This window comes from Oxyura jamaicensis, chromosome 7 (assembly GCF_011077185.1).
Source record: "Oxyura jamaicensis isolate SHBP4307 breed ruddy duck chromosome 7, BPBGC_Ojam_1.0, whole genome shotgun sequence".
Taxonomy (NCBI): Eukaryota; Metazoa; Chordata; class Aves; order Anseriformes; family Anatidae; genus Oxyura; species Oxyura jamaicensis.
In genome coordinates, this window is record NC_048899.1 from 18,283,797 (window position 1) to 18,311,149 (window position 27,353).

Consider the following 27,353-nt stretch of genomic DNA (forward strand, 5'->3'; position numbering starts at 1 on the left):
TCCTCAGACCTAAGCTCCTGGAACAAGTCCTTAGCCTGTCACTCTCCATTCTCTGTTTTCTTCCTTTTAAAGCCATCCCACTTATTCCCTTTCCACATATTCCCTTTCTTGGCTATCTGGCACTTTTCACACACTACTCTAAGTTACAGCAGCCTTATATTTTCCTGTTTTATTTGGAAGACTCAGCCCCACTGCTTTTCCTAAATGTGCATTAAAGGACATTTGGGTCAAAATCACTTTCTGCTTGAACCCATGTGGTTCAGATAGTCTCATTCACAGCTTGACTTTGTGTTTAAATAACACAGATTAGGTTCCTCTAAAAGGAATGCTAATTTTACACCAATAGGCCTTTTGTGTTTAAGCAAGACCCTGAACTTGACAAAATCTGAAACAGACAAAGTTCTACACTACCAACAGCTTTGTATTAAGGCAGTTTGCACCTGCAGATTGCAAAGCAGTTGTGAAATAACTCCTGAGCAACAAAACTTTTAAGAAGCAAAAAGCTTCAGTGGAAACTCTCAAAGCTAACTAGCAGTTTTCAACCAAATTTCCCCTAATTGTCACACACGTTGCATTATGTCTCTGAAGTCCACAATTGATTTCAGAAGCTTAATATCTGATCCCTAAGCTCCGGTTTTGCAATTTAGATCTGGATTTTAGCGATAACTAAGAAATGTGGTTCTATCTCACGATGAAATAAGGTCCAGAAGGTGCTTGACACTCTTGCAATAAGCAAGGTTTAGAATACAAAATACAATAGTCTACCCAGATATGAGTCCAAATTACTCATGCCCAGCTGGTACTTCAGTACTGGGCTCTGAATTTATACTGGTGTAAAATAGAAGCATAATCACAGCACTGATTGCTCTAATAGAAAATCTTACAACTCAACATCCAAATAAACCACCCACTTTTCTCATAGATAAACAATCCTTACAAGTATTTGTAATAGGAGGAAACATGTTAAGTATAAAATAAGGCTGACAAAAGCAAATCCTGCTATACCAGAAACAAAACATTTTTTGCTTTTTTTCCTTCTCAGGGATGCACAGTGGAATGCAACTGCTCATCACTTACTGAAATATGTATCTCCATCTCATCCTTGCTATTTTTATCATCTTTTTTGAGACCTCTTCGGAAGTCTTCAACCATCTTCCACACAAATGTGAGAAGTGCATCGTTATAGGAGTTCTTCGCAATCTGCAAGTTCTTGAACACCAAGCTACTGAAGTTGTTGGTGTACAGCTCTTTAAGGACCTCTGTGGTAAGGAATTTCCTCAGGTTCAGGCCATTTTCCAAGAAGAGACGAACAAATTTGGGCCTGTCTTTCACTAGGGCTGTGAACATGACATCCTGCAGGTCAGCAGACTAGGAAGAAATGGAAGAACAAATATTAGGGGGCATGTGAGGTGTGAAAAGATTAATTAAGGGCCTGACACATGTAACTGCCACATTTTCCTTCATGCTGGCACACTTATCAGAATCAGCTTTTTCCTTATGCAATTGCATTTGTTAGGTGGCGTGGACTACTTCCAGCATGGGCAGATCACCTTTGCAATCAGTGCAAGAAGGAAAAGGTGGTCTTACTTAACACAGAGGACAGGATATCGAGACAGTGTCTGCTGTTACATCTCTCTTCCCACTGCTCCCCTGGCCCATTTCACTGTACTCAGACAGAAGTCATCTCTACCTCCCAGTTTCGGTCATTGGTGAAGATCTCATCATTGGCCAGGTCCAGTTGGTTCCACTCCAGCAGCAGCTTCAGCTGCCCATTCCAGTTATCTCTGTCGTGTTCATTGGTGCTGAAAGCTGCAAAGGAAGAATGATCCTCTTAGGTAAAAGACCAGACACAGAAGAGCTTCCTGGCATACTTACTAATCTCTGTTTTTCATGCTCTACTCAACAAAACCCCTACCAAGCATCTTTCCCCAGATTCATGGACATCTTCCTGATTGGGTTTTAGAGGATTCTGGAAGTTTAGAGACACATCTAGTGCCCAACACATGCATATATCTTCCCTTTCATGCAGCATGCGGGTGTAGGAATCATCTGAAAAAGTATGCCTCAAAGCACAGCAGAGGATACACATGCCTAGGGCTAAACCTCGCTATTCAAAATCCCAGAGTAACCCATCTTTGTCCAGCTATTTAACACACATAGCAAAGGAAAACAAAAAATAACAACAATAGAAAAACAAAAACAGAACAGAACAATGACTTGCCTTTGTAGAGAGCAAAACAAATGGCGTTGCTCACAATTTCATCTCCAGCTTCTTCTATTTTGATAACTGTCAGTAAATGTGGGTTCTCAAGGACTTCTTTGATCTACAAAAAATAAAAATATTCCAAAGCACTCTAGACTGTTTAGCAGTTGATCTCCTAGACCATCTTGAACAGAGCTTCCCATTCACATTGTAGCAATCAGTCCTATTTCCAAATACAGTTAAAATTTATACATGTCCAGATAGAAGCAGATGAGATTTAAAGTCACCAAGATTAATTATCCTCTGAATATATAGCAAGTAACTGTGATTCCTCCCTATGCAGATCGTTACAACCAAAAAGATATAATCTCAGTAATTAGAAACCACTCAAAGAAAAACAGTGTGACAGTCCACATTTCAACAAATGCCTAGCAGTTTATTATTAAACACTGCTTCTACTTCCTTGTGTTTTGTCAAAACCAGATAATTTCTCACATAACTAAGCTTTCATTCTAGCATACAAAAAAAACAAAAAATCTCAGCCATTCGTAACTGAAGGACAAGACATCTCAGCAGAAACTACAGAAACTAAAGGTGACTCATCTGTGAAAGCTGCCTTCAGCAGCTCCACACTCTCCAGTGCAGGTCTTTCTGGAAACCAGAGGGTCGTGATCTGCTCAGGGGGCAACTCTTTCTCTTCAGCTTGGGATGGCACAGCCCCCAGGCTCAAAGTACAAGTTCAGATTTATTTTCTAAAGACCTGTCACTGCAAAAGACCACATCCCACTTTTTCCTATAAGCTTGTTAATACAGAATCGGGAAAAGGTACCTCTGGAGATCTAGTCCAACCCTGCTGCTCAGAACTGGGGAAAGCACAGCACATTGCCCAGCAGAACTTGTAGGATGCCCCACGGACTCACTCTGCCAAGTTCTCACTAAGTTTTGACTCAGGATTTATCAGAAAAAATAGCTCCTTAAACTTCAATACTAGAAGCTTTGTTTGGTTCATATCCAAAGAAATACATCTGGAAGTATGAGTGTCTGAATTCCCCTCCAGGGTCTGCAAACAACTTGCAATGCTATATCCATTAAAAATAAATAAGTTAAAGGAGGGAAGAAAAGCTGAGTGAAAGAGACTTGAATGTACAGGATGGTACATGCCATTTTCCATCCCCCATTATGAACATGCAATCACTCTCCACTGCCAGCTCCCTGCTGTGAACATGGGTAGGAGATAATTAAGCAAGAGAGGAAAACAGAATCAGACCCCAGGATAAAGCACTGGGCTTTTAATTGAGAAATTCAATTAGCTTAAGTTAATGTATTGTTCAGTGGGCTGAAGTGTTGGTGGAACTAAGACTTTGGAAAAATAACAGAACAATAAGATTTTCTGGAGCTCCATTTTTTCTGTCCCTGTCATGGAGTGCAGAATTATGTCTCAAAACAGCTCGCTCTGGAGGGCAAGTAACTGGAGAGTTAAAACAGTTTCTTAAGTCAGGCCCAACCAACCCCTGAGAGCAAATGCTCTCCTTAGTCCTCCAGTTTCCCCAGTCTCCAAAAAACCCCTAGGATCACGATGGTAACTAAATTCTGAGGGCTCTGTGGTCAAAGATAGAAAGGAAAAAGAAGACTTTGCTGGTGTATGTACAATTTTTTACCTTCAACTGCATCCCACGTACGCAGTACTTGTAAGACCACAATCTATTTAGCAACAGTGTCCTACTCGAGATGATGTAGGGATGCTGCTGTGGTGAAATCCTGACCAAGCAAGCCTCTAGATCTAAAGACCCTGTCCCTAGTCTGTAAGGGAAATCTGTCCACCTTGGTATCTTCAAGGATGCAGGAAGAAAGGCAAAAACTTTTTGAACAAATGGGAGAATCCTGGAGTAGAATTGCTACACTCTGAACACCCACAGGGCAGCAGCGATACTTCTCTGCCCCTGAGCAATCCAGCAGGATCTAGCAGTGCGAGGCCTGATTCAACATATCCAATTTTACACCTTCACAAAGCACACAAGGGAGTCAGGACACCAACCAGCACATCTGCCACATCCAGCAACCAGTGCTCCAGAGGAATCACAAGGACCCAGAAAGCAAACAACCTGGCTTTAGCAATCCTGTACCCAGAACTAAACCTAAACACAAACTGTCTTTCCCCAGACTAGCTGCTCCTGACCTCCCATTTACTTTCTACCATTCTGCCATGTTCAGCCTCTCTACAATAGCATGCACTTACCCATTTGATCCAGCTTTCAGTCTCTTCTTCTGAGAGCCTTGATATGGTGCGAGGCAGATACCTGAGCAAGCTCTCCTTGACACATGAAGAAGCCAGAGTACCTTCTGCCTCCGTCAAGCTAGCTATAACATCAGCAATCCGTCCAGAGCCTTCCACGACAACACAGGGAATTTTACTCTTGATGGCCACATGAATAGACTAGGGAGCCAAAGCAGAGATGATGTGCTGATATGTGCTGAAAAATGTGCTGAAGTAATGACAGAAAGACCGCTAGCCCCCCTGTTATAAAGACCACAACAAGAGATACCTATTTCATTTGCATCATTGCCACTGAGAACACCACCAGAATATAAGCTGCCTGCCAGAAAACTGTACAAACAGAGCAAATGGAAGTTATGATCAACCACAGAGCATCTATTTGCTATCAGAACAGACTCAGAGACAGTTTCACAAAAGAAAAAATCATTCTGGAACTGTCAAAACTGTGAGCATGTTACTCTTTTCAACTGGATAACGGGTTCATGACAAAAGCAAGTCAGTTTTTCTTCCCAGCTAGATCAAAGTGGTTTTCTTAAGAAGGGTCCAAGGGTGCATGTTTTATATAACAGGGAGGTTAGAACAGAAGCTTGAAACAGTTTTACCACTCCTCTGCTAAAGCAGATTCCTGTCATCATAGAGGCACAGAAGATGAGTAATAGGGAGCTTTCCTGGCCAACACCACCAGGAGTAAGGCATGGCAAGGACAGACACCCACACGATGGAACCTGCTGTGTCACCTTGGGCTGATCAGTCTATTCCTTGTGAAGACAGGCTTAATAAATGATCAAGAAGGCAGACACAGATGTCTCATTGTACTAGTAACATTGATAAATAACCCTTAACTGAACTATCATCCAGTAACTTTTCAGAGGAAGCTCTTTTCAGGAATTATGCATTTGATTTAACAAGGTTTTATTCATATTGATTAGATAGCTGGTAAGTCTGTTCTGTATCATTTCTCAACAGTGGGTTTGTCGTCTCTCCATGCATGTATCTTAAGGCTTCTCAAGCTATCAAGTCAGCTCAAGCAAGCTCTGAACTGGAGAACCTCCAACACAAACTTACCTTCCTTTCATATAATATGCAAACACTAATCTCCACTAAGCAAGTACAAGCTGAGTTTTGCCAAACCTAAAAATTAGACAGCCTTGTACAAAGAGGATCAAGAGTTACATGGCTGACAACGACTACTCTGATTGCTGCTCAAATGAAAACAATAAACAAATTGTTTTGTGATGGATTTATTACAGAAGAACAAAGAGAACTGAACTGTCCCAGCCAAAAAAAAAAAATTCAGAATGTCAGCCTGAGGCAGAAATTTTGCACAGAAAGTGTCAACTGAAACACACTTCATATGCTTAAAAACAATTGCAAGCGACCAGTAGGCATTCTTCAGTGAATAACTGGAGTGGCTACTTCATCATGTTGCTCATGGAGTAATCTCTAATCTCTCTTAAATATTAGAGTAGTGCACCTACTGTCAAAAAGTGAAATAAATAAATAAAAGAAATAAGCTTACTTTCAAAGTCTCTTTCCCTCCACCTTGGGCAAAACATACAATTGGAATCTTCCCACCGTAATTCGATTCTGTGGAACATGCCAAAAGAAAGAGGGAAAAAGTTTCAACCCATTACTGCAATTTGATCAATCCATTTCTTCTCAGTATAATGATAGAGTTTCTAAGCTCCTCATTTTGATACTAGTTTACTGTTGATTTTGATAAATTTAACAACTTTTTTTTTAAAACAAACAAACAAAAAAAAAAAAAAAAAAAAACTGTTTTGACCAGCAGTCTGACTAGGCTGGCATCAGACAGCCTTCTCCAATAGATGCTTAATTCCTCCTAGCAATCATAATTTTTATTAGCTCCAACGTCCCCCAGACATTTGATTTTATTCTATTTACCTACTGCTTTGACCATTTTGAGTCTATATACAAGGTCCTTATCAAAAGCTGAAGGTTCAGAACCACTGACTCTTCACAGTTTCAATTGTAAAGGATAGCTAAGACTCCCATGACTCTAGCAGCTAGTGTTTAAGAGATATACCAAGTTTCATAATAATTCTGGATGCTTCATCATGACTAATAGCAAGTATGCTTCTAGCTGAGGTACACAGTTAAATATATATATATATTTTTTTGTGTGTGTGTGTGTGTGTATATATACACACACACAAACATTTAATTAAGAACTTCCTGTCAAGGCCTTTGTTTTTTTCTGTTCTTGGCAAAGGAGCCTAAAGATAAAAGAGCAGGTTATGGATGGATCAATCACCCTCACAAATGAATATTTCTGGAAAAGCCTAATTTCAGCTCCTGTGTACCTGTGCTTCAGCTACCTGGAATTCATTGCCAGGTGGGATATATGTGGAAGCCAAGGGTCAGCCTCCCACAGTTAGCTCAGCAGGAAGAGAAGGAAGGGCTGCATTGCTGAAACGTTTGCTGTGTCCTACAAAGGGCTGTTGTCACATGCAGAAAGGAAGATGAGAGGAGATTGCGCTGAAGAAACCTGGCTGTTCCTGAAAGAGCATTCAAGTAATGCAGACAACACATCCCTTCCAGCCTAGCATTCAAGGGACACTACCACTACTCTTTTGTTCCCAGAAAAAACATTGTCAATAAGCCCCAAAGCATGCAAGGTCTAAGGCGAAGAAGGTCTGCAACCTGACATCCACACCTACCTGGGATAACCCGCTCCGAAATGTATTTTTCTAACTGTGTTCGTACTTTTGCCTCTATCGTTGGGTGCCCATGGGTACCGTTGTCAACCAGTAAGAGATGGGTGTGATTATTATCCAGGCAATAGAGGGGGTCTCTCTTGAGATCATCCATTATGTAATGGGCCAAGTAGTACCCCTAGAATCACAAGCACAGTGTTTAACAGAGATGCATGCACAAGCCTTTGAGGACAAGACAGTGACAGCCAAACCCTCAGCCACCAACAATTCCTCATTATTTAGGAGTCTGAATTTCCTGATTCAAGACACTGCTCACTGACAGCCCCAACACACACAAAAGACAGTGGGATAAACCCCATGAAAGAGCACAGTATAAATATTTGCAGAGAAAGTTTTTCTTTACAAGAGCAGCCTGATTTGAGACAATCCTCTCAGAACTGTACCTCAGCTTATGGAACAGAATGATATTGTTTGTGACAGTTTAGTCCTTTCAGAAATCCTATTAAGCAATGCAGAAGGAAAATATGCTTCCTTCGGCCACCAGAAATATTAAAACTGTGGAAAACTTACTTTCAACACCTCAAAACTTACTTTCAGCACCTCAGAGAGCTGTAGAAATATTGAGGTTGGAAGAGACCTCTTGAGATCATCTAGTCCAAGCTTCAAATCGCCTCAGATTAAAACTGTTTTTCCTTACCTAGCCGGATAGGTTTTAGACAAGCTTTGTAACAGCTTGCAGACACAAGATAAGGGGAGTTATGCCAGTGTATCTGACTAATGGGATGACAGTACCCTAACAGCAACAGCTGGCACAATATGTCTTAGTACATGGGAATCTCCACGGTGGACTACTGCCATGTAAGGATTTCACAGCAGCTAGAGTAACTGTGGAAGAGGTTATTCCCTAACCCTCTGCCATATGTGAAATTAGAGCAGCTGAACATCCACACAGGTATGATACGTGTACAAGCTGAAATCCCTTGCTGGTCCCCCCCCGGCCTGACGTGTGACCACCTTAAACACTTGAGTTCCCTCCTGCTCTGGGAAGAGCACCTAGTAGTTCATCTCACTGATACGTATGCTGAGGAAAAGCTGGCCCCAGACTGAATTGTTTAGGACACACAAAGTCAGGCTAAGCAGACAGATGTGTTTCTACACAAAAAATGCACTAGAAAAAAGCCTGGCAAGCTCTGCTTTGCCAGAACATATGAGCAGAAGAGCTCTTGACTGACTCAAGTCAGTCACTACATGACCAGTAGCATCAGCCTAGACATTGATCTTGCTGAGAGCACCACTTGGTTAGAGACAATCTACAATTTACAGCAGAGCCTTGTCTTTGTTTCCCCACTGACTGAACAAGTTTCTTACATCGTTATCACCACTGCGAATCAGGCTTTCTCGATTGGAAATCATGCCCCAGGCTGCTATGCCGATAGCCACCACATTCTCCTCTGAGCTCCGACTGATGGTGTTGTCTCTGACCACTTCCCCAATGTACTTCATCAGCCCGTAATGCGTGCCTCCTGTGAAAATCCAGGCTCCTGGGGTAACACAGAGGGGGATGACCTGGGAGAATGCAGTGGAATACCCACTCTCATAACACCCACCCTTTAAAATACCACTACCCAACTCCCTCTCAAGACCTTACCTTAAAGGAGACATTTATTCTTCAGTTAAACACAAAAGATACGGTACACAATTTACATTATCTCAGGCAGCCTGATGGCTAGTTCTCAACCCTGTTACTTACAAACTGTTAGGCAACATTTGCCCCAATTGCATCAGCCAAGCAGAAACAAACTGAAGGCACTGCTTCCCTTCTGACCCTTTGAGATGCTTCCTCTCCAAAACTCCAGTAAAATAACAGACCCATTTGCAGGTCTTTACCTTTGGACTGGGCAATGTAGATCAGCCTGCTGAATATCTTGCGCATCCGGGGCTTGAGTGAAAAGTTCTTTGCACCTCCAGTGACAGAGATGACAAGGTTAGGGGTTTTCAGGTGCCAATGTTGTGTCATAAGATCATAGAGTGTTTCAGAGTCTGTGTCACACGACAAACGGATGTACTTTGGAGAGAAAAAAATACAAGAAACAAATACCATGAGATACATAGTATTAGCTGGGAACAGACCAGGAATTGTATTTTCTTCTCTAGTCTACACTCTCATTCCAATAGCTGGCAGACAGCGGCTGAAGTGATGAAGAATTGGAGCTTAAGTATTAATTCCTTCCTTATAAAGTATCTTTATATTCCCACTACAAGCAGGCACCATTGCTAGGACTTCCATGGTACTTTTGTCTCTTGACAACTTAGTGAGCAGGTCTAGAGATAAGGCACAGTCAAAGCAGAACACCGAGTGGTAACTTCAGACCAGCAGCACAGTAAGGAATGTGACTGCAGGCCTTACAATATCCAGCTCCACCTTTTTTGGGTTCAGTCCCAAAACTTCAGCCTGTCAGGAGTTTGCAACTCAGAGTTGCAGTGCTGAAACTGCACTACCAGCTTCTGCCACATACAACTTCAACTGGGCAGAAGATCAACTGTGTAGTCCATGAAATATGATTTTTGCCACTACTACTAAAAGTCCACAGTCTTTGTACTGAACGGAGTGTGCAGATTCTCAGAATCTATTTGCCCTCAGCTGATTATAGATGTGATAGCAGTGCTACTAGCGGAAGACAAGAGCACTGACCATGGGATTCACAGGATGAACCAAGGAAGTTTGCAATATAATGATTTTAACTTTAACAAAGCTATGTATAGCTTTGTTTATGGATTAATGGTAGTATTCTTGTAAGTAAACAATAATAATTAGAATTGTATTTTGAGTACACTGTTGAAGTCTTAATTTGACAAACTAGAAATTCTAGACTCCATATATATAGTGTTCCTGTCATAACATATATATATATATATATATAACACATCATGAAAACTTTACCAAATTTGTAGTAAATCTTGAACACTCAACAAGGATGCCATAAAGAACATAAGATAGATAATCTCTCCTCAGATAGACCTACCATCTCTCCATTTATGTAAAAGGCTCTGGGGCTTTTTTTGATTGTTTTCTCTACTAAAAATAAATCAAAAATAAAATCTTGAGAGGCAGTTAACTTAAACTGAAGAACATACTCATCTGTGCTAGGAAGGGTTCCCAGGGCTAGTTATTGCATCTGGCTCAGAACAGCACATCACAGAGAAAGCCTAGAAGGCTCAAGGAGCTACATGAGAGTTAATGGAATCTCACAGCATCGACTCTAAGGATCATCAAATGCATGGAGAATTGGGTGTTCTGCAGGAGAGGGGGAGCTGCCAGAAACAACTGCTCCACGGAGCTGCTAAACCATCCCCAGTGCAAACCTTGTTAGCTCTATAGTTAGAAGGAATTTCTCCTGAACAAGGCTCTGTACTGATAACACAAAGTCCTTTATGTCTTTATGAATACAGCTTTGTTTCATAAGCAGATAAAGGTTTCCAGCTGAATAACTTGTTTTCATCTATATAAAGCAATAACAGAAAAAAAAGCTACAGGTACTAAAGCTGACCTGCCCACGCAGTTCATCCTGTTCTCTCGTATATCCTCACAGTGTGTAATTGTAAACACACCTCAGCTTTATTCCACGCACCACCAACTATTCATCTGGCGCTTCCCACCTCTAGAGTCCTTGCTGAGACTATCCTCAGTCAGGTGAATGCCTCGGGTTAGCCACTTGCTTTCTTCAAGATACAACAGTGCCATCTGCCTGGTGCACCCAACTAGTGCATCCCAACTATTCCCGCTCACACTCATCCACTCCTCAAACACAGGCAATGAAGCGTCTCAGGAGCTGAATTCAGAAAGATATTCAAGTGCAGCACTTTTCAGATTGGAGGCTACCAGAACATTAAATACAGAAACAACGAGTTTCTTGGATGCTGCAGGTTCTGAGCAACACTGCAGAAGTAACTGAGCTCAAGTAGGGCTTGCTAAATGCAGAGGTTTTATCAATCTGTTCAAGCCTAGCATTTCTGCCAAAACACTCATGTGTCCTAGGAAGTGTGACACAGAATAAAACATCTTTTCCCTCACTGAAAACAGTCTTTGATTACCTTGGATTTGAAGGGAGGTGGCTGCAAGGTGAGGAGGAAAAGGGAGAGGGGAAGAGGAGGAAAAGCATTTAAGCCTCTGAAGTTCCACTGATATCTTATATTTCCTATGAATTTACCCTCGTTGTAGGTTCTCCACCCCACTGAGTACTCAGACTTCAACCGGGCAGGGGGCCAAGCCCTGCCACACAACTGGGCATGCTTTGAGCAGGAGTTTTTACTAGAAAAAAAAATCAAAAAAAGTTCTAAACAAAGTTACTCTGTTATTCTACGTGCAGCACCAAAGGCCTCATTCCAACATCCCAAAGCACCTTTCAGAGTGTCTGGTACAGACAAGATAAGATAGGAATGTATGCAAAGAAAAGCTGTACATCCACAGACTGTGCACAAAGAACAGTTAGGGAGGAAGGCAATATACATGAGCGACCAGCAAGCTCTGTTGGCAGGTGCTGAATGACATTGCACACAATTTTAAAGCCATTATAAAGCATCAATAATGATTTTGTGGAGTATCAAGCAGGCATGTGCAACTTCTGTACTGAAGAGCACCGGTCCTCAGAAGAAAGGTCGATGTTAAAGCCCTATGGTTTTCTCATGGATCCTATTGCACCTTCAAAGGCAAAACATGCTACACATACTCCTGTCCCAAGAGTTACACTGGTGTACATCCTCACACCATCTTCTTTCTAAAGCATAGGTTAGTCCACACTGGAAAAGTCCACACTGGTGTTAAAGTCAGGCAGTCAGGAACGAAGTATCTTTATTAGCAACCTGATGGTTCAGGCATTGGAACTTAGCATGCTGGGTTCACTACTAAAGGTAGGTGAAAAGGTGCTGAGTTGTTCTTCAACACCATCCCATTTCAGTATAGATGAGGACCACAAAATGCAAATGGACATTGATACACTTGGGGTACAGAGTCACAGTGACAGACATCACGGGTCTAGTTGAAATTATTTCCTCCAAACTCCAGGCCTTCAGAGTTGTATTAATATGCAAATTACAATAAAACTAGGTACATGAAGAGAAGAAAAAAATAAAGTAAATGAGCATCACCTTCATTCTTTTGCCACAACTGGAAAAAGATAACCTCTTTTCACCCCACCCACATCACCTGCCTATAAAAACTATTAACACAGAAGAAATTATTCTTTACTGTAGTTATCGTGGCTTGATATCTTGTCTCCTTTGTAGCCGAACTCTTTCAATTTCCTTGAAAATAAAATATACTCCAGCTTCACCTTCTCTGCTTTTAGAAGCTTTTGCTGGCATTGGATTCAGGACTCCTAATATGGTGCACCCAACAGGGTGCTAACACATACCTTTAATATTATCACTTACCTTGCCTCTTTTTCCCATGTTTTCAAAGTGAATGTCCCCAAAGGCATCAGTGGGAAGTTCCTTAGTGTGCTTCTTATAATTCCATTTTTCATTGTTATTAATCTGAGTGCCCTCTATATGTTGATTTTCAGGGTATCCACACTTACACAAGTTGCCCCTAAAAGAAGAGTGAACAGGCACCAAACCCCAGCTATTGTTCTGAGCACAGAAAAGTAAGCCCTCAATTCTTTCAGTAACTTTTATTAACAAGAGACAGAAAATTTTCACAATTGACACCACCTTCAAAACCTCTCTACCAGGACGTTTCCAAGAAGTATTGTTCTGCAACAAACCTGGAGCTTGTGAAACACAGTGTAACTACAATAGCAGTCCCAAATGAAAAGTCTGGGAGCAGGGTTGTACAAATAAAACAAACCAAGCAGCAGGAGTTGTGGCACCAGTTGTGCATGGCACTCAACTAATTTGCTACATGGCAAGTTAGCACGTAAAATGAGCCATGATTATTTCAGACCAGTACCTAATCTAGGAATGGTTTGGGTTGGAAGAGACCTTAAAGACCACCTAATTCCAGCCACCTGCTATGGGCAGGGACCCCTCAACCAGAGCAGGCCCCATCCAGCCTGGCCTTGGGCACTGCCAGGGATGGGGCACCCACAGCTCCTCGGGGCAGCCTGGGACAGGGCCTCACCACCCTCAAAGTGAAGAATAATCATACCTCCTTCTCCTACAATCTGCTTCTGTTCTTACTTATGCTGGGAAACCAAGCGGAATACATCTCAGGAATCAGTCCATGCTGGCACGTGAGCTGACATCTCAGCATACGCCTTACCTATATGACCTTTTTCATCACCCCAATCCAAGTTAGATGACTGACAGCTTAATTTGAAACCCTACAACTAGGCACAGAAATGAAGCAGAATTTGGCATCAGAGAACAACAGAAGTGATCTTATCAGATGCAAACCTAAAGGATACAAATAGTTTCTTTCAATTTTTGTGCTCTTAACCGGGTATGAAGAAGTCTTCTTGAATGTAATCATTTTCCATAAAAACCCAGAGCCTGACTGTGCAGGGCTAATACATTTTCACATCAAGAGAGAACTGATGTCAGCTTCTACTCTTCCATATAGCATACAGCAACAAGGCGACTCAGAACCATCAAGGTGGTCTACATGACTCTCAGAGCAATGATAAAAGGTTTGGGAGCACAGGTAGTATTTTCCTTAGTCCTCCCAGTCAGAGGTAGGGTCCAGGTAGGCAGAGATGAATTGAACAAGTCAGTACCCAGCTACATGGGTAGTGCCAAGTCTGCTCCTTGACCACTGCCATATAGCCTAGCAGGAAGAAAACACCCTCAGCTCCCAGCCTCCCTGATGTCTGCAAAACAAGAGAAAAATCTCTACTTACTCTGACTTGGTGTCCTTTGTAAAAAAGACACATTCTCTCTTCTTGAAGTTTTCTTGAATGAAGTTGACCAAATCCTTGGGGGGAAAAATAAATATTACTTCCAATAGCTCATGAAAAAGCACAGACCTCAGTAACAGCATAGTCAGCTCAAGCACAAAGTGAAACTGGTGCAACTTTTCAAGTCTCCTTTCTCAACACAGGTGGCTGGGGGAACATAGAAAGCACTGAGGGAAACTGACATGACACAAAAGACACACAAAAAAAATCACAAATGGGCATTCCAAACAAACAAACGTACACTAAAGAGGTAAAAACTGGGGCTTCCTCTCATAAGAAATCCTGAACAGCAAAGCAGATTTGATACCCTACGAGTTGCTAGAGAGCCTACCTGAATTTCAGCAGTTCTAATACAAAAGACCCCCCAAAAAAACATCTTGTTTGTATCGAATAGCACAATACAGTCAGCTGTAGGTTAGGGAGCATTTCTATTTGCATGCATTGCCACCTTTCCAAACAACTTGAAGCAATTAAAACTGAAAATACTTTCCAAACAGTGGTTAACTCTGGTCAAGATAGTGCTTAGATCACTGTAACCAACACAGTTTTTCTGGAAAAGATATTAACGTCCTCTTGGGTAGGGGCTATTCCAATTTAACACACAGAGACCCCAGTAGGAGACCTGAACTGAAGTCATGCTTTACGTGAGCTCAGTGGAACTCAAAGTCTCTCCAGCTTGTTTAACCAGTACTTGTTACATTAACCTTTAAACTCCAGAAGTTCAGGGGAAGCTTTCAAACTTTTGAGCTACAAATTCTTTCCTAATCTGCCTTTGCAGGCCAGGAAGACAAAAGAAAAAAAAAAAAAAAAGTTTCTCACTTGCAGACAAAGGCCTGAGGTTTGGTTTTTTTGTTTGTTTTTAAAGCACAGCTTGGATTTGCAATCCAAGATTTTGCTTGGGATCAAAAGCAAAGGAATATTCTATGATTCTCTGAATACAGTTATAGCTTAGTTTACCAGTTTCACAGAATTCACAGTTAAACAGCAGTTAAAGAAAGTTATTCCAAGTAGAAAAGCATTCTTCAAAATGCGTGTAATATCCAAAACAAAGGAAATGGAAAAGAACATAATTAGCAAGTGGTTCCCTGGTTCCCTCCACTTTTTTTTTTTGTGGTTTTTACAGGCTAGAGACATAAGAGCTAATCATTACAGCACTTTCAAGCCTAGCAGAAGCAAGAAAACTGCCAGACTGTGATCAGCAAATGACTGAGGCTTGAAAGGGATTTTAATGTAATTATCTGTTGTCTGCCTTTCCATCAAATGAAGAGGTGGAAGTTCCTCTCTGTAGAGGCAGAGGATTTGTCTCTGACCAAAATGTGAAAAAGAATTTTAAACCAGAAATGACTAACATTGTGCAATAAAAATTTATACCAGCAAGTCAGCAAAGCACCATTACTGCCTGAAGGTTCACTTGGCTGTGAAAACTCCATGAAAGGAAAACTGACAAATCAGTCAAACTTCTCCTGACATGACCTATTTTGTAACCACTGTGGCCTACTCCCAAGACAGTACCCAAGCATATCAAGGATGTACCTGATACTCACACTGTCATTGTATGACACGTCTATGCTGCGAGACATGCTGGAACAGAGAAGTCTGGAACTCTCGAAATTGCCATTTCTTCGGTGTCGCATGGTGCCTGTACAAACCTGGAAGAGTGCAGCAGGGGTGGAAAGGCTCACTACAATGGTCACTGCTTTCAACAGGTAAAATCAACAAGGACACTCAGAATCCTGGGAAGGCAAAGGAAGACTTATTTGAATCCAGCAGAGAGATTTTAAAAGTGAATTGACTCCTCAGATATGAAACTACCATTCAGAGAAGATCTTTTCTCCTATGTCATTCCACAAAAAGACTCTCCCCTTCTTTCCCCACTTCAAAAAGAACCCCAAGTCAACATGCTTTGAGGAAGGAGTGTATGTGCCACCCCGCACCACTCAATTCACTGCAGAATCTCAGCTCTCTTTGCCTTCCCATCTCTGATGGGCTTGCTGAGGATTTGGGCCATTGTTTTGATACAATGAGCTGTTCCTAGTTCAGTGTGTTTACAGATTAAATGGGATATTAAGATTCATTTCAGCCACAGAAAATGGACTGCAGTGTAAAAAGAAGTTGGTCCAGAAGCACACCAGAAGAGCAGATGCAGCACTGCAGCACCTGAACTCAGGTCCCTCGTGTCTCCATCCACTCTTTTAGCAATGACACAATCTGAAGAGTATGTCGAATTGAAATTTATTGCATCTGAAAGCTAACGAGCCAGCCCTGGAGTCAAACACACATCAGTCACTCTCTAGAGCAGATACCTGTACTGACTTCACTGTCTTTGAAGGTCTTTGAAGGAGGATCACTTCATCTGCACCATATCCCAAAGCACCAAACAAATTTATTTTTATGCTAACAGCAAGTGCCTCAATTCCCTTTACATTATTTGCAACAAAATATTGAAAAATATCTGCCTTAAAAGGAAGGTTGGCAGCCAGCTGTGGCAGTGAGCTCAAATTCCACTTGTTTCAATACTAATTTATCTCCTGCCTTTTCTTCTCACTGTGTAGACTGGGATTGCCTCCCAGGTGCCATTGGCACCACGTGGAGGACAGCAGCCTCCCAGGCACAGGAACACTCACTCCCCAGCTCTAACAAAGCAGTCCTGTGTGAGGCTATATTATTTCTGAGGACCGAGAACTAACAAGACAACAGTGAGCTAGCTTGCATGGCACACACGGACCTGTAGTACTGCAAATGATGAGGGCAGGTGAGAGGGTTTCCTCCAGTGAGGTTATCTGCTCAGGGACCATGCCAATTGGGAAACAGAGGGAAAAGGGACAAGCCAGACACAAAAATATAGAGACACGGACCTGCGTCCAACGAGCATGGAGAGGATGACAAGAAAGAAATCTCGCCAGGCACTCTAACTGGTGAGGCACCAAGAAACTGCAGGCAAACTGGGATTCTGCAACTGCTAAGGATGCAAAGCTGAGGTTTGGGAATTTGGGTGGGAAGGGGCAGCAGAACCGTGTCAACTGGTGAGGGGAAGGCAATCGGGAACAAGGAACAAGGGAGGAATGGGCAGAAAAGCGTATAAAAGGATCTGGTTGCATACAAACCAGTGCTGGTTACCGGGCTTGCTTGGCTGACCACTGCAGCCTGGGCTGTTTTCCTAATCATCTCTTTCCAAAATACCTCTGTTCTGAACCTCGTGCCTGCTGCTGAGTGAGACTGGAGGTGGGCCGCAGCCCCTGCATCCAGTGCCAGCTGCTGGGGGTGCCAGTCTCTAAATCCTTCCCACGGTGGGTTTGTGTGAGGCACTGCAAGTGTGCACCCCCTTGTGAACTCCTGGCATGACCAGACCCTTGTTAGGGTGAACCTCAGGTCTAGGCTACGTAGGTGTGCTACAGAGCACTAGAAGATTGCAAAAAGCATTCTGACTAATTCTGGTATCGACCAAGAAGGTGATGACTGGGAGGGTATCGTCCCTAAAATTCAATAGATTGCTTAAAACAAAAGCAAGCATTCTCCACCACATCACTTATTTAACTGAATGCCTGACACTGCACAGGGAGACAGTTCCAGCTAACCCAGTATGCAGTTCTCATCATTCCACGTCATTGACTTTTGATGTAGAAAAATGTTTATAAAAGGTGTAATTCAAGATAAAAGTTGTGCAGGAAGAAATATGTGTTGGTCTGGGTTTATGCAGCATTTATTGGCTGAGTTTTACTTTACCTGTTGATTTGTTTAGTAAGTTAACACCAGAAAAGTGGCCAAGGACATAACTGTACAGAGAGATGGAAACAAGGGCATTAAGTTATTCATTCAAAACACTAAAGAAATTTAAAGTTTGTCTCCCTGCGTTTTAAAATAATTGATAAGAATGAACAGACTGCAAACAAATTGAAAAAGTTAGCAAGAGTGCAAAGGAACACTGAAAATCTTAGACTTACATTTCAATTCAAGTTTTGATACCACAATTTCAGTTTCAAGTTTTTGATACGACAGTGCTTAGCAGGTATTTAGGAGAGAAACTCATTAACTCCACAAGCGTTAGAAATAACAGCAACTGTACACACTTTAATAGATGTGACAGCTGCAGTTTATGTAACAGGAAAATACAATTCATTTTTGATCAGATTTCAAACCCATTAAATATATAGGAAGGCACTGTTTAAAGCACAGACCATTGCATTAAAACATAAGCTTTTTAAACTAACAAGTTTTTGAGAATACTAAACATTAGATAAAAACAAGAATAATCCTCTAAACTGTAAGACTAAGTATATGATTTCCATAGCACTTAGAGGAACATATTCCAAGGAAATCTTCATCCTGGAAGAGTCTAATGGGGAAAAATAGAAGTCATAAACAATAACTTTTAATAAAGAGACTTTAATAAATAGGCTTTTAAAAATCTTGTCTGCATCTGAAAAACAAAACCAACTTCCACTTCCAGAAAGGTTTCAGATAAATCTAACCACTATTTACATCAACATAATTCTAGCAACTGGCTTTAAGTGACAGCTTCTAAAAAGGAAAGGACAGTGCCAAACTTCAGAGGTACAGCTACCTCAGTCTCAGAGTACGAAAAGTATTTACTCCTAAGCACAGATAAAAACAAAGCCTAATCATGTACCGGCGTGGAGCACTTACCAAAGTCTCCAGAATATGCCCCAGCAATCCTACTGAAATCATTACTCAAAGAGGAAGGTTTTGATATAGTTCGGCTTGCAAAGCCCCACCTTTTTCAATCTGTGTCATGCTTTCCTTTTAAGGGAGGGCATGGGGGAAGAGAAAATGCACGGGAGCAAGCACCGGCAGGATTATTCTCCAATTAATGATGGAGGAAGACATAACGGCAGCAGGATATGGGCAATAAATGACTGTTGCAGGTTATTTGGAGGAGGTGGAGAACAGCAAAGTTTCTGCTCCACCTGCTGCCAGAGTACTGTAGAATCTGATGACAATACTGCAGCTCATTTATCTCATCAGCAGCTCTATTAAAAAGCTAGAACTATAACAAAATCCTTATGGGAATAAAGAAATAGATTTTAACGTTTACCATTCCAAAATGAACAGCCGTCAATCTCCACACTTTGGTAAAAGTAATTTCTATTGCCATGAAATTCACAGCACCTCATTGGAGAGCCACGTTGTTCCCAGCCCACTCCCCCTGCAGAAAGCAGGGTTATCCCGGGTGCTGCTGAATTACCTGGTACATCCCTCTAGTCAACCACTTTGGACAGATGTCACCCCGTGTCTAGCTCAACCACTCCCCACAACCCTATTTTACTTTGCACTGTCGTGGACAAGCACGCAAAGGACAAACTGCATCCAGCTGTGGAGGACAGAAGTGGTAACACGTCAGGAACCCTAGCACCACAGGAGGAAAAGAACAAAAGCCATACTGCCCAAAAAGCCCAAGACAAAAACAGTGTGATGTGTAATTAAAGGCCTGCTGTTGAAAACACAACCGTAAAAAACAAGCAGAGACTCATGGTGCTAGCTCATGGTAATCAGGTGTGTCACTAAGCTACGCAAAGGCACTCTGGATTATGATCCCAAAGCATCCGGATTCAAAAGCCTCCAGTGTGCGCTGGGTTCCCTCCGCACACCCCATTCCAGGCTTTTCTCCTCTCAGAAACTGAGGGAATGATGCTCTCAGGAACCTGTTCCCAGCGTGCAGTCAAAGTGGGCCCAGACATGTATGTGGATAACCACCAGAAAGTCTCAGCAAACATACCTCTGTTGCTTTTGCAACAGGAGTAAGGAGGCTCAGAAGCATTTTTGCCTCCTGTCACACCAAGGCCTGGCAGCATGAAGATGCTGATGCCAAGCAGCATCAGCAAGAAAGGGAATGGATCTGGATTTCCCCGTCCTCAGAGCAATCTTTCCTTCTGTGACAGAGATAGCTTTACTTACCCTAAATCTCATATTACCTTGTCGTACACACATCTGCATTTGCAGAAGATTTCATTTAACTCACTCTGCAGTTTCTAACAGTGATTTACCTGCCCCTGCTAGACGTACTGCACATTAGTAATTGATGGCTTATGGATAGGCAGCTACCATGCACTTCGTTCCTCCATTTTCTTTCCCTCTTGGCTTGGTTATCCAGTTGGTTCAACTAAGAAATAAGGAGCAAAAGGGCAGAAGGAGCTTAGACTCCAAACGTTGCTCAGTTTAATCACAAAATGATTATCATACAGAACTTTAAGTCCTCACTAAAGCCAGCACCTGTAAGCATTACATAAACATTCCACTTCACCTGCTCTGTAAGAGCTGTTATCCCATGAAGCCTACCTTAAGCTGTAGTAAAAACTGGTTGAGTTCAAACCATTGGAGGCTGTTACGGTTTGTATTTTATTTCCTGTGCTCTGCCAAACTGAAGGCAAAGGTTTCCTTTATTTAATTTCCTCACTTGGCCCGTACCCAGCAATGTTGGATGCCATTTCTCCATCCAGGAGACAAACCTGCACTAGAACAGCATGTGCCAGTGACCTTTTATTTAAGTCAGGAGGGAGTTCAGTCTGCTTCTGCCACGTACGTTCAGCCCAAAGACATAACTCGTCCGTGATCTACTACTTTTCAGGAACTTTTCTACTGCTTTGCAGCTAATGCTCAGAGGTAGCTACACTTCTGTTCACAGGAACAAAGCTTTCAGAGGCAGACGTTAGCAATGTGGTCATGCACCAAAACTACTGAAGCGCTGAATGTGAATCTTTACCTGGGGTTCGTACCTGCAGTAAGCACCCTAGCCACATAAAAGGGGGCCTCAAACATTCTTTTAAAAAGCAACTGTAGAATTCTGCCTGGTCCTGGGCATAGCAAAAATGGACTTCGGGAGCACCTTGTGTCTCTCAAATGTAGCAAATTCACCTGTACCTCTAGCGGGGGAGTTTGCACCACAAGCTAAGTCAGAAATGATCTCTGAACATGTTAGGAGTTTTTTAATCCCCCTAGGAAAAGATGATCAATAGTTTCCAAAGACAAGAACTCCTCCATTGGCACTAATTCACACCTTCCAGCACATCTGCATTCTTGATTTAAGAATACATATGTAAGATGTAATTGCTATCACTTGTATTCCAAACCTACATCAAATACTCTAATATTTCCTGTATTCCAGCAACATCAGGGCTCTACTTCCACTGGAGAAATTTCAGTGAGAATTTGCCAAATGCCACAGAGCTTGCTGTCTTTCCTAATTCACAGAGCATACCAAGGAGTATTTTGAGTTAATATCTTATAATATTTATATATATTAATACCTATATCATAATTTGATATTTATATTTTTATATTATATATGTATCTATTATAATATTTATATATTTTGAGTTTATTTTGAGTCTAATTTGGGACTAAAGCCAGGTTAGTATTTCTGAACAACAGAAACAGTGCTAATACGGATTCTTCTTCAGATCATGTCCAAAGAGCTACATTTCTATGATCAATGAAGTAAAAATCCTCAGGATCAGCATTCAGAGATTACCAGTGCCACTGTCTACGCAGGTATCAAAATACAGCAAGCACTTGTATTACTAAGAAATGGAAAGCAATGTAGGTATAAAAATATTTTCCATTGCACCAATAGCCAATAAGAGACTGTAAGGAAGAAAAATGCTTCTGCACACATATGAACCTTATGATCCTTTAAAAAATACAAAATAAAATAAAAAGCATAAAGCAAAGAGCGGATTTAAGTCAAGTGGTGCTTGAAGAGCTACAGGGATTTCTGAACCCTGCAGTCTCCGCTCTGCAGAAAGGCAGATGCTATGAGGTCAGTAACTGGCAGTAAATCACCTTCCAACCTGGGACCGATGAGAGCTTATAACTAGCTTTTTGTTGCTGAAGGCAGAACTGACAGCGCACCTGTGAAGTCGACCATTATATTCATTCTCTGGTAAGGTCTTTTTTGTTTGTTTTTAACTCAGTTAGTCTCACCTCACCACACTGAGTGATTTTTTTTTAGTGCCAAATAAATAGACTATGATGGGCTGACAGCATTAAAATCACCAACTATTGGCTGTGAAATCCTTATTAGGATCGAGGTTCTTTTGGCTGAGCTTTGAGCCACATGCTATTAGCACTGTTTAAAGACAATGTCTTACTGGAGGTAGGTTTATGGAGTTTCACAGTGTAGTCACCATACTACAGCATTCAATGGCTGTAAATACTCTGAGGTCATCTGTTCCCACCCAAAACTCATGGTAGAGCCCAAGCAAGTGCATAGATGGCTTTGCAGCACTATCCAAGCATGATGGATCAAACAGGCAAAAAAGTGAAATATTTAATCTGTTGAGTGTCATCGCCATCCTTTCCTCATCAAAATTCCCCCCCAATTTCCTCATCAAAATCACCAGAGAGAACAAGACACCAAATACTGTTGTGGAACAGCCATGGTACTTAGTAATTACAGAAACAAAAGTAAAGTGTAAGTGTTACATGGAGATTCATAAAAACAAACAAACACACACATCACCTATTTCTATTACTGAAATCCCTTTGGATTTATTTTGCTTTGGCTACAGTCTACTAACAGTCTTGAGGCAACATTTCTACAGATGCAGTTTCACATAGGAGCTCATTTGCTGTACATGGCTTGCCCTCTGCACCCCCTTGCCCACTGCATCCCGCCCCCTTTTACGGCTTCCTATAATGACCCACTTCTTCCCTTTTCATCCAAACTGTAGAAATTCACCTTGGGCAGGAATAACAGCTTGTATGACTCTTTACCCTGTTATGCTGTGATTTTGGAGGAGGAGACTGTCCAATCCATTCTCCCCTGGGGAAAACAAATCTGTTTTATCCTGTCTCCAGCTCAGCTCAACTGTATTTCTGAAGTGTTACAAGAGAGGGAGAGGAAAGCAATTAAAATAGTTTAATGTGAACTATGAGATAAGACATTAGCACTTTTCCCCAAAAGCACCTTGAACATAGCTGGCACGAGCTACACAACAAACCTGTGAAGAAATAAGAATAATTGCCTGTCATTGCCTGTCATCCCCACTGTCTCTGCCATCAGTGGCTAACAGAACATCGGAAGATGCTGCAGGGAGGGCAAATCAACATTACAGCAGCAAGGAACCCACAAATGCACTGAAATAAAGTAAACTCTTCAGGTTAAGTAAAAGGACAAGGATAGACTTACACACACACCTTTGGTGACAAAGAAGTCAGAGATCTGACTCCTCCTTCTGTACATGTGGATCACATCTCTCTTGGTCACCAATGCAACATAAAAGCTATAGACCTTAAACTTCTGAGTACCAAGTCAAAATAAGGGGTCTGGAAATGAGGCACCTCTGAGCTAACACAGCTCTCCCAGCAGGGACACAGCAGGTTGGGAAGGACGACTTGTTGAAGCACTTACAAGAAGACCACAGCAGAAATTTGGCAGGAAAATGCAAAGATCTGAGGAATTAAGGCTTGGAAGAACACTACAGAGCAAAGACCCTAAAAAGGAGGAGTGTAGCAATTACAGGGATAGCACTCGGGACAAGTCTGCATTCCTGGCCAAATGACAGATGGTTAACACCTCCTCTGGATATTTGGGCATCCACTTCATGCTACTTCGGGGCTACACAATGCTGTAGATTCTGCAGCAAGGATTCAGAGCATATGCAAACAAAACCATCGCACACAGGCCTGTATGTTTCTTCTGTTTTCATCACTATTTCTGGGGAGAGGAGGGAGGAGAAAGAAGGCAGGACTTTGCTTTCAGCTGAGTCCCTTCCCCATCCTCTTCAAGCTCAAGGGCTATGCCCTGATCACGTAAGGACAAAAGGTTGCAGGTGCGGGGTCTGATGAAGAAAAGAAGAATCACAGGCTGAGCATTGAGTTAGGCACCAGCTCCATCAGTGTTACAGGGCTGTGCACAAGAACTAAGCATGGGTGAAGAGCATCAGCTCCTTCCTCTCACACGGACCAGCCTGAAGGAGAGCAGAGAGCAATCTCCTTCCCATGGCTTGCCACCACAGAGTAATTTCCGTGCCCAAAACAAATGGAAAGGAACTACACTAAGGCTGAAAGAGGAAAGGAGGATCCCTCCTCAGGTTTGTACATGGTACATGGTTTGGTTTCTGCCTCTATTCTCCAGTGCCTATGCTGTAGCACTGGAAGATCTGTCCTTCTCCATGCTAAGACCCCAACTTACTCATTTCTCCTGGTAGAAAGGACTGTGCACCTACCAGCCACCACAATAAGTCTCTTCCCTTTCAGACAATACAGGCCATTTGTTGGCTTCACTTCTTGTTTATAACCAGAAGTTATAATTACCTTAACTGAGCCTACTTATATTAATTATAACTTCAACTGTATATTAAGATTACATAAAATGAGCAGCTGGTGTTTTTCATTCCAAGAAAGGTCAACAAAACTATTTAGACTATACCAGAGTCCTACCTGAAGTACAGGCATGATAAATCCTGTTCCGGTATAAGTCTGGCAACAAAAGCACAAATAGCAGAGCTTCTTTGAGGTAAAGGTCTTTACGGATCTTGGAGAAGCCAAAAAAGAGCTAAAGTTGTGTCTGTGGAGACAACTGCTCAGAAGATATGGTTCTGTGAAGAAACAACACTTTCTGCTTACTCATTTCTCCCTATATTCGGGTCAACGGGTGCACTGCTGAAGATCAATCACAGTTGTATAAAAGGTACCAGCTCCTGTGATTCTTACTCCTTTTCAGTGGAAATCCATGTAGAATGTGATTCCCAGCTGGCTGCTCTAGTCACAAGGATTTAATATGAATTACTGAAAGCAATTTTGTTATTTTTAACCGTTTTTCCAAGATGTAACACACTACTCCATCAAGTCTACAATGACATGATGAATGGCACGCTAAAAAGAAAATAACCTGGTGTGAAATTGCTATACTATAGTGATTACAGATATTTGAACTGTTCAAAAAGGAATTACTAACATTGTCCAAATTTATTAGAACCACCTCTTACTAGTCTGAGTGTCCTGCTATGCTCACTTAAAGAGGACAAGTCTTCTAGACAAGTTTAAGTGTTACCTTGCAAGGATATAAAGACCTATTGTTATGGAAGTTGAAAACTGGGTTATGACAGAACAGAAAGTTGTAGTCCTATCCTCTTTTATTACTTATTCTGTTGTTTCACTAGCATTTAAAATCCTTTTTAACAATTTAAATTCCTAAATGCAGACACTTCTATTTATTTATAATATGAGAGTGCATCGCACTGGGAAAAAAATGGGTGAAATCACTGATATGCATGTTAGCCCAGAAAGCTTTAAAAGTGCATTTTTGTGTGAAATATTAATAGGTATGAACAGAACACTGTCAGATTCTTTCTGTAAAAGCCTTAAAAAAATGAAATCCACCAAAAATAATGTCAGGAGAGGAGAAGGAGAGGAGAGGGATCTCAGAAGCACTGAATTGAAAGGAAGGATCGCTGTGCTGGACCTGCTGGCTATACTGCTGCTAATACAGCCCAAGGTGTCGTTGGCTCTTTTGGTGCCACAGAACACTACTGGCTCATGTTCAGCTTCATGTCCAGCAGGACCCTCAAATAATTTGGCAAAGCTGCTTTCGAGCCAACCAATGACCTGTTCAAACTGTTAGGTTGGTGAAACTACATGAACTAGGCCTGAATCCAAAGTCAACTGAAAATGCATTTATTGTAAACAAGAACTAAGGTTGGAAACAATTAGAGATAAATAACTTTTTCCCTTCCCTAAAGACAGATCAGATAGAGTGTTTTTTTTTTAATTTCTGATGGATGGCTCATGAGTCTGTCCTTAAAAACATTTGTTGGTGGAGATTCCATACTCTCCTGATCAACATAGACTGCTTTCCATGTCAGACCTCTCTTCCTTGCTGAGATTTTCCCAATTACTATTTGTGATCTAGGGTATTTATTTCTTTTTCATGAAAATGGACCAGAACACATGCCATCTACATAGATGCTGATCAATAAGTGGAGACAGCCTTGTCTTTATAAACTGCTTTGAGACATTGACCCTGAGAATCCAGCAAATGATAGGAAAGCTCTGCAGTGCAGGCTGTTTGTCAAGTATCTTCAGTATGACTTTGTTTCACTCAAAAAGTATTATGTTAGAAAAAAAAAGTGTTGTTCCATCACAGAGAACTAAGTCTACCTCAGGTCATGGGCTTACTTAAGTAATAATTCCAAGAGCAGGAGGGGCACTATAAACCTTTTTGCAGGCCAACCATATCTACATCCCAGCTGTCATCAACAAAATACAGTCATCTGTCCTACTCCTGGTTCCCTGTCAGATACAGCTGATGACACTTTCATTAACCTAGGATGGGATTTACTAGGGAATGGGCCAAAAGCACACATAGTCAAGCAATTAATTGTATGTGCCCAACTAACCAACGTATAACTCAAGTTTGCTTTGCACATCCAGTCAGCTTGTAGTAGGATAAATGGATATTTTTCCATTTTGGAACTCCCCACAACTGGGGGTTCTGCTCCCATCTGTGTCAGAGCACTGATTTCAACATCTTCAAGCTCAACTTGTGCCTTCAATAAATTCCAGATTGTGTAGTAGACTCCCTTACATCTCGATGTGAAATTTAAGTGCAACATTTCTGGAGTGCTTAGAACACACAAGATGCTGAACGTGGAGCTTCTCCTCCTAATCCAGACAAAAGCTGTACCCAGAAATCAAAGGTTTTTCAACAAAAACTTTACCAGAAGGGATGCTTTTAGGAACATGCTGCCTACCACCAACCCCTGAATAGCAGTCAGAGATAATTTGTCCAAGTCCTATTGCTTTTTGTTTTTATTTTCCTACTGCCATAAACCAAAATGGGACAGCAAGCATCCATCCCAAGGAGCTAACATGAAGGGTGCACCAGGAATATTGTTCAGTTGGAAAGTGTGGTCAAAAATGCAGGTCATCCAGAGTGATACATTTAGGGTGCCCCAACTTTGTGAAAAGAGCATTTCTGGCAGCAGATACTGCACTATTGCTTTAACAGCTCAGAACAGATGTGGACTCAAGCTAAATTCACTTACCAGTTCTGTAAGAAATAGCACAGGTGCAGAGGTAGCTGTTGTAGAAGACTAAGTGGGACTGCCAGTCAGCGTGATAGTCCTTAGTTATTTTTCCTCAGTCCAGCCACTACCTCACTTGCATACTTCCCAAGTCCTTCCTCTTAATAATACAATTCTGCTGTACATTTTCTGAGAAGCTATTTAACTGGCCCACGATGCTCCAGGATTCTGATAATTGAAGAGATGACATTAGAAAGAAGATAGGTTTATTTTTAACTTCAGGCTGACATGCATAGGAAAGAGATCATCATTAGGTGCTCA

At 41.7% G+C, this 27,353-nt stretch overlaps 1 protein-coding gene across 5 annotated transcripts in view; it reads right to left on the reverse strand.

Annotated features, from left to right (window-relative positions):
• TRPM8 (transient receptor potential cation channel subfamily M member 8) overlaps positions 1-18,815 on the reverse strand; it is a 43,715-nt gene extending 24,900 nt beyond the window's left edge. For 2 of the 5 annotated variants that reach the window (XM_035331723.1, XM_035331722.1), the window contains exons 1-12: positions 18,694-18,767; positions 15,594-15,698; positions 13,993-14,066; positions 12,587-12,743; positions 9,044-9,221; positions 8,525-8,697; positions 7,160-7,334; positions 5,998-6,065; positions 4,440-4,637; positions 2,222-2,324; positions 1,691-1,809; positions 1,078-1,368 (exon numbers count right to left, since the gene is read on the reverse strand). In XM_035331723.1, the coding sequence (XP_035187614.1) occupies positions 1,078-1,368; positions 1,691-1,809; positions 2,222-2,324; positions 4,440-4,637; positions 5,998-6,065; positions 7,160-7,334; positions 8,525-8,697; positions 9,044-9,221; positions 12,587-12,743; positions 13,993-14,066; positions 15,594-15,698; positions 18,694-18,735 (1,683 nt within the window). In that variant the 5' untranslated portion in view covers positions 18,736-18,767. Of the gene's footprint in view, positions 1-1,077; positions 1,369-1,690; positions 1,810-2,221; positions 2,325-4,439; positions 4,638-5,997; positions 6,066-7,159; positions 7,335-8,524; positions 8,698-9,043; positions 9,222-12,586; positions 12,744-13,992; positions 14,067-15,593; positions 15,783-17,772; positions 17,823-18,693 lie in introns of all 5 variants that reach the window. The other 3 variants (XM_035331726.1, XM_035331725.1, XM_035331724.1) reach the window with 3 other exon arrangements.
• Between the last annotated feature and the right edge of the window lie 8,538 nt (positions 18,816-27,353).